Consider the following 8,486-nt stretch of genomic DNA (forward strand, 5'->3'; position numbering starts at 1 on the left):
ATACGGTATTTTTTTTAAACCGACTCCGTTACGCGATTATCCATTTTATTTTCGCTTTTTAGTTGGTATTTGATGCAGCTTGCCCCCACCATAAGTCAGAAGTAGCCGCATAAAGTTTTCGATTTATTTTTCACCTCGACGACTACCGCCACTAACCTGCTTTGCGGATGATGGAAGAAAGCGGAGGAGCAGCCGCCGCCGCCGCCCCAACCACTACCACCACCACCACCGGCAACGAAGTTGAACATACTGGTGCCAGTAACATCAAGGTTCAAGTGTCTTATGGTTCCAACAATTTCGATGTCTTCGTCCTTCCCCAATCCACTTTCGGTATAATTCCTTACTTTCTTTCAATTTTCAGTTGTTTATATTACTTGTAACATGTCTGTATGTGTTTATGGTGATGTTAATCTACGTATACAACTTCAGTCTTCAAAATAGAACTGTGTCTGGATGCTTACCGTGTTATATTGCCCTCCTTCCTCTAAACGTAATCCCCTTTTGATATTAGAGGTTTAACGTAATGCTTTTTAGTTTTAACATCCTAAAACATTTTCAGTTTGTAAAACCTAATTTATTTTTATTGTTTTAGTAGATTCATAGTAGTTTAATATATTTATCAAGTCTTTTGTTTGACTCATCTAGGTTCAACGTGGATCTGTAACTTGTTTGACACTCAAAAGCAAAGTATGAACTTACTTTTGGCCAAATTAGGTCAACGTCGATGCTTAAATCATCATTTTTTATAGCTTATTTTCTCCATTTTCCCCAAATCAACATTCAATATATTAGGATTTGACATGGGCTTTTTTCTCCTCAACTTTCTTTCTTCCTTCGATTTTATATGATTTTAGTGAGCAATGTCCCTCAAAAACAACAAACATATTCGAGTGATAGAAAAAGAATGATCTTCATTCCTGTAAGGAAGGTTTACCATTTAGCAAACATGACATTTTTGACACTTATGTTATCTCTGTCCAAAACCCTAAAAGACATTCCATCTGTTCTAAAATAAACACAACATTTTCTGTTTTGGGTTGTTCTTATTTGCCAAAGTTTGGTAATTGTTAGAAAACACACATAAGTTTGCCTTGTAAATTACATGACTAGTCAAACCTTTGCATTTATTGATGCGAGGGAATTCGGTTTTTGTATTTTGATGCTCTAAAGAGTAATTCTAAGATCAGAACTATGTTATTCATAGTAATTATTATGTGGTTTAGTATATTGCCTCCTTCATGCTCTTAATTCTAAAAGAATTGATATATAGAGTGTAGATATTGGCTGTATGTCTGTATTCATTCTTCTTTTAGCCTTTTTGTAGGGAAAATTAACTGTATATGAGTATATCTTCATGATTCCTCTTTAAGTAGGCAAATAAGATATCGTTGGCTGTGCTTTTCTTTTGGAGATTTATTTATGGTTTTCAAATGTGTAATCTGTAAATGGAAATGTTAGGTATTTATCAGTTTTGTTTTAACTTAATGAATCATTGATAAAATTTGACATAATGGTTCATTCAAGTATTTTCTTATACTTATGAAATATGTTTATGTTAATGAAGGTGATTTGAAAATGGAGATTGCAAAAGCAACTGGTTTAGAGCCTGAAGCTCAAAACCTGTTATTTAGAGGAAAAGAAAAAGATGAGAATGAAAGGTTGGATATGGCAGGAGTGAAGGACAATGCAAAGGTGATATTAACTGAAAATTCACCTACCATAGATAAAGATAAAGATAAAGATGAAGAAGAAGAAGAGAATGTTGAAAAGGTTGAAGAAGAAGTGAAGGAGATATCAAAAGGGGTTGAGGCTGTTAGTTTAGTTAGAAAGGAAAATGATGAGTTTGCAGAACAGGTAATGATGTGGAGGGCATTTTCGTCTTTTGAACATATGAGAGGAGACCCAAAGCTATAGTCTTTGTATTGTATTTAAATTTAACAAATTGTATTGTAGGTGGGAAGCCTAGAGGCAGTAGTGTGTTCTGGGACTCAGGTTTCAGATAAAGATTTTCTTTTTTTAACCGAGATGCTGATGAGGCAGCTGCTGAAACTGGATGGAATTGATGCTCAAGGAGAAGGGAGAATACAAAGAAAGTTGGAGGTTAGTTTTCTAATGCTACTATTGAGAAGAAGGGTATTTTGGACATTTCACAAAATAGTCAAATTATCGTATTGTGTAAAATTCCAGGTGCGACGAGTACAGGGCCTTGTGGAGACGTTGGATGATCTCAAGGTAAAAAACTCGAATCCAAATCCAAACCCAAACCCAAACCCAATTAGCAATGTTCCGGAAGCTTCTGCTACAAAGGCAACTCAAGAATGGGAAGTTTTTGAATAGTTACAGTCACCATGGGAAGGTATTCGTTTTGAAGTGAAACCATTATTTTTTATGATGAATATAATTTTGAATTGGTTGGAATATTATATCAAATGAAAATATAGATTGCTATATGTCCTATTTGTTTTTTTTTTTTTGGTTGGGTGGGTTTTGTGAGAAAGAAATATAAATATGATTGTGGGTTTTTTCTTATTGCTTGATTTGACAAGAAATGAAAATGTGATTGAAAATTGATAATTTAAAAAAAAAAATGACAGACGGATAGAACCAACGCTTTCTTAGGTGGCGTCTGTTTTCTTAGAAGCTCTTCTTGAGCTATTCTGTATGCCGGGGGTTGAAATTTTTTACTAGATATTTTGACTGAAGACTGTTTTTAGAAGACCGGGAATCTAAAAAGATTTGTGTCATCTTTTTGTAGAAGTCAAGACATGACAAAGTCTTTTAAATACTACATACCTTCTGACCCACAAAAAACCCGAACTAACTTTTCACGCTTTTTTCTTCAACACCTCTACACCCCTACGCCCCTCAACTAATACCACCATCACCTCCATCCCTCTGCCACCGCCGGTGCTACACCATAGCTGCCACCAACACCACCACCACCACTTAGATTTGAATTTGGCTTCAACGCTTTGAATCCATGTTTTGAAACATAATTCAATTTGGATTTTTGTTTGATGAGATCAAATCGATTTATTGAAACCCCCTCGTCGCATGACTATAGATGTGGGCCTAAGGTATGCATCTTGTTTATGTATTAAAAGCATATCCGTTCTTTGACCTTTTTATTTTTATTTTTTTTAAAGTACATAGCAGTGTCATGTCATGGCACATCAAAAACATATAAACATGTACATTTTGTAAGGGTATGCATTATGTTATAACATCCCACTTTTTTTATAGTTTAAACTAATGTAATAAACCATGATTCATTTATTAATTCATCAACACATTTTCTCAAAATAAAAACCCAGGAAAACTCTTTATTATGAACTAAAGTCAAATGAAAAACGTGAATAGAATTATATAGCAGGAGTCTTAAACTTTAAACCAAAATACTAAATGTAAAATGTCATAATATAGTAGTCTAATCTCTAAACTATAAATGTGTGTACAGCAGCAGTCATGTTGATGTCATTCCCTTTCCTTTAACTATCCCGGAGGGTCTTGAAAAACATTAATAAACAACGGGTAACCATAAAGCTTAGTGAGCACACAAGACTATATATACTGTCATATGCACATATAAGCATGTAACTGATTCTCCTCGTCTCTTTCGAGAACAAGACTATAACTAGTTCCTATTGTCTCTTTCGAGAATAAGGCTAAGGCTGATACAACTACACATATAAACATAACGCACATAGCATATAATAATATGTAGAGTCATGAAACTTACTTGATATGATAATGTATGACAAAGCTGATAGAAAAAGGTTTAGGGGTGACTAAATACCAATGGTCACTACTTCGGCCATATTCACACTCTCATACTTGATAATACTTATATAATATTTATTTTAGCTATATTTTGGTCCACCGGTCTATTCATGGACCGAGTTACCCTTCCATTTGTTGGTGAGAGACTCTTACGGATACAATGTAAAAGAAAGGAACTGTAATAAAATATTTTCACTTTCCCCTACAACCAATGTAAATAGCAATAAATTATTATTTTTTTAATAAATCAAATAATATAAAGTTAATAAAGAAAATTTGATAGTATACCATCTCAAGCTGCCAATCGGAGAAAACAACCTCGATTCTTTGCATGCCATAATAATCTACACAAGCTTTCCGAGAAGCAGTTGGTATAATTTCTTCATAGTTCAGAGCCGTGATTCTTTTTCTGTTACAATGTCACAAGTCCATATGATGTTCCATTCAAATTAATAGTAAAAGGACTCGAATCAACATAAATTAGAGTATAATAATATGAATCGACAAAAAAAAATACCTGGATTTGATTTGTGAACATTGGAATCCAACAATCTCTTACTTTTATAGCATCTTACAAATTTAGTATAAAACAAACATCAAAATGTATTTTCAATAGTAAATAACCCTAAAATCGCATAGACAAAAATATACCAAGAATGTTGAAAATAACATTATTAACATGAGTACCTGAGAGAAGTGCATATTTAGCATATTTAGTGGTGACGGGTGTGTAGCTGAAATAAAATCATAAAGTACAAGAATGAAAGAAAGAGAAAGTGAAATTGTCGATAAGAAGGAATTGATGAAGGAACACAACAATCAAATGAAAGAGAAATTGATCATAAAAAAATTACAAAACCGTTTATTCGGAAAAAAAAAACAAATGCAACAATAATGTAACGTCCCAAAAATAATGGTGATTTTTTTCTCATTTTTAAAGGAATAAAAGTAGTTTCTAAATAACCACGAGTCATCAAAACATTGTCTCATAAGAATATCAAAACATAATCTCTCTCAAATCATAAGACTACTAGATGGGGTGTACTGTAACATACACATTTTGAAATCGTGTTTTGTAATGAATAATATTATAAAATATTATATGATTTTGAGCATTGAGTTCTAACAGAGAGTTTTTACTGGATTGAAGTAAAATTATGTTTAGAATCACTCGGAAAATATTAGAAGTCTTATGAGATTCCAATCTAATGTCAAATATTGAAATTTAACGAAAATATAAAATTTGAAATAAATTTTATTATTGAAAGTTGTAAAGAATCTCATTAGAAATATTTAGGTGAAAACCTCATTGAAATCTGAGTTATAACGAAAAAGTTATGACTATTTGAAGTTTCGCGACAGAACCGGCACGACGCCGTATGATTTAAAAAGTAAGTTTTCGATAAACTACTTTTTAGCCCTTATGATCTAAATGAAAGTCATAGTGTTCACTAAACCGAGAATTTTCATAAAAAGAACGTCCAAATCTGACTTCGTATGAGGAAGTTATGATTTTTCTAAGTTTCAGTATAACAGTAGACAACTAAAAACTCGAAATAAAGATCGAGTGATTTTTAGCCGACGCAACCTAAACGAGAATCGAATGTCTCGTCAATAGTAGTACAAAGGTAAAAAGACAGACGAAAATGGACATCGGATGAAGAAGTTATGAATTTTTAACGGACTTTTCCTGTCCCGACCCGTTAAAAATATAATATTAAAAATGAAGTCAAAATTAGAGTCTAAACGAAAGTTGTAGAGTTTAATCTCACCTATGTGTGGATATAAAGAATATTAAAAATGGAGCTCGTACGCAAAATATATGAAAATTTGAAGTTTTTTAAATAAAAATAAATGAAAATTCGAAGCCTTATCCGAAGGGTACACCCAGAGTACTTCGTTTCGTACACCCAACGTACTTTGCATGTATGCAACCCGTAGTCGGCCACGTTCTCCCTTCGTCGTATCGGATAAGAGTGCCACGTCCGAGCCTGAGTTCCGATTTGATGACACATCACAGGTATGCCCCGCTTACGAGGGTTACGCCTCGCAAAGATGGTCGCCTCGCAGTACGCCCAACGTACAGAGGACTTACGCCCAACGTAGTCAGCAGCTTCGGTCCCCTATAAATAGAGACCGAGGGTCTCCAGTTTTAGGTTACATTCTCTTATATCTCTCACTCTCTAAACCCCTTTTTACCCACTTTTAACCCCCCGAATCTCCAATATCATTCCCGACACCCGAAGCAAGTCCCGACGCCCCGAAGTTCCCGAGAAAATTATATTTTCAAGTCGAAACTCTTCCCCTGTAAGGCCGGTTTTCAACTAAAATCCCCGGTTTTATCACATAAAGTCATATTTAGAGCCGAAGTGCTGCCCAAATCATCATTTATTCCTTCGGTTATTTCACGGTGAGTTCAATATATAGAAACAATTTTATGTTATGTGTTATATGTGCTATGTGCTTTCCTATGTTATCTTGATTTTTATATTGTTGATCATGTAGAGCATGCCTCGTATCACTTATGGTATTGGCTTTGAGCCTCTGGCCATGTAGAGCATGTCTCGTATTATTCTGGTATCGGATTTATGCCTTTGGCCATGTAGAACATGTCTCGTATCACTTATGGTATTGGATTTGTGCCTTTGGCCATGTAGAGCATGACTCGTATAACTTCTGGTATTGGCATAGGGCTATGTAGAGCTGAAAGCCTGTATATTCTAGCAAAGTGATAATATGAAATTGTATGTCTTCTGTGCCATTTGGGCCGAAGTGTTATTGATGTATATCAAGTATGGAAAATTGTTAAGTCTCGTTGATTGTATATCTTTGAATCAAATCATCGATTGATATGGAAAACTTGTCGCATGATTCACTTATGTCTTTGTTGTTCCTTGTTCCTCTTTGTTTCTGCCATATTGAAGTGTGTGTGTGTGTGTGTGTGTGTATATATATATATATATATATATATATATATATATATATATATATATATATATATATATGGCATAACATTATATTGTATCTATTATTGAACTACCTAAGTGTCACCGCTTACCCCTTTCAATGTTTAACAATTGCAGGCAATAAATAACCAGTATAGTCGTATACTGTTGGAAGATTTAGAAAAGTTTGTAATATTACTTTTGTACTTGGGTTTATGTATGTATATGAATAATAGATTCCTGGGTAGTTATGTAATATATTAAAACTTACTCGGTTTGTATCCAGTTTTTTGTAATCACACTATCAATGTAAAATATTATTTATAAATATGCATGTAGCATGTTTTGGAGTAACAATATTGTGAAGTATGAAAGTTTGGGCCTTTCAGAAATACGAAAGTTAGGGTCTTTCATGTACAGTCATGCATTCGCCTTGCCTCCATCCTTAAAAGTACCCGAAACATTTAAATCCACACCGTAACCCAAAACTTAGTGAGTTTCCCAAAATACCTCACACAACAATACACATACAATGCATGTATACAAGGCCTACAACACGAGGCTGGACCTCCATCTGAAGCCTACAACATCCAAGTTGAGTCGCTCTTATTTGGCCTAAATATAAACTAGACCACCCAAGTCTCTTGTCCTGCAACACATAGCTGAACCGCCTTAACCCAACCACAATATGTCGACATATGTAAATAACAATAACAATCAAACACAAGTATTGATAACAGATCTACCAGTCTAACAGATCACTACAACATATTAACATCCTAACATACAAATGATATATGCTACAATACCAAGTATAGTAAGAAAACTCACATCACAGATGAAAACAAAAATCCTTACAACTCGTCACACACAATAAACAGGTATCATACCCACCTAGACAAATAAGGGTAAATTCTCAATCTAAGACCTGAACCCTAAAGTGTGACCTCAATTCAAACTTAGTAAAAAAGTCAATGGTCAAAAATCAACAGTTGAGTCACCACGCCGTAGCCAACACAATGGCCATAACGTGGTGGCTAAACGCCAAAACAGTCACAAAATCCCTCGCCGCCACATTGTGGCAGCAATACTGCCACGCCGTGGTAACGTCTTGACCAACTTAATTCTTTAAGCTCTTAATCCTTATTTTCAGAGCTCTAAAGCTCAGATTTGGACCGATTAAGTCCATGCAGGGATAAAGTTTCCAACTTTATCCCTTCTCTAACCTCTAGAAGCCTAGATCTTAAACCCTAACTAAAAAAAGGGACCAAATGACCTAGAAAACTCATGCATGATTGATTTATGGTAAAGATACAAACTTTATGGGACCATAAGGTCGAAAAAATAGCATACATCTTATCCAAAGTTTTGGAGTTGCTTCAACCTCTAAAGATTCATTTCCAAGAACACACATACACACCTAGTTACAGGAAAGCATTGTCGAATCCACAGGGACATTTCCTAAGGTTTATGCCTCTCTTGCGTAAGGCACTCACTAATTTGACAGACATTAAAATGGGGGGATTTGTTGACTGATTAAAACTATATTTGACAGAAATGTATAAAAAAAAAAAAAAAAAAAAAAAAAAAAAAAAAAAACTCAATTTAAACTCTAAAATAAAATTCAAAAGATAAAAGCAATTTTAGTTTTGCGGTGACTCTCCTAATCATGCAAATAACCTTCGACACGATTCTTGAACTATGTATTGTTTAAACTGGTATTGAAAATCATTAATAAGCTCTAACAATTTTCTTTTACTA

The 8,486-nt window shown here is 34.2% G+C and overlaps 1 protein-coding gene across 1 annotated transcript; it reads left to right on the top strand.

The window, feature by feature from the left end:
• Positions 1–88: 88 nt before the first annotated feature.
• On the top strand, positions 89–2,450 carry LOC111906752 (BAG family molecular chaperone regulator 4). Its single transcript, XM_023902522.3, has 4 exons — positions 89–330; positions 1,565–1,854; positions 1,954–2,100; positions 2,188–2,450. Exons 1-4 carry the CDS (start codon positions 168–170, stop codon positions 2,335–2,337), a joined length of 750 nt encoding a protein of 249 aa, XP_023758290.1. The 5' UTR covers positions 89–167; the 3' UTR covers positions 2,338–2,450.
• The last annotated feature ends 6,036 nt before the right edge of the window (positions 2,451–8,486 follow it).

This window comes from Lactuca sativa, chromosome 9 (assembly GCF_002870075.4).
Source record: "Lactuca sativa cultivar Salinas chromosome 9, Lsat_Salinas_v11, whole genome shotgun sequence".
Taxonomy (NCBI): Eukaryota; Viridiplantae; Streptophyta; class Magnoliopsida; order Asterales; family Asteraceae; genus Lactuca; species Lactuca sativa.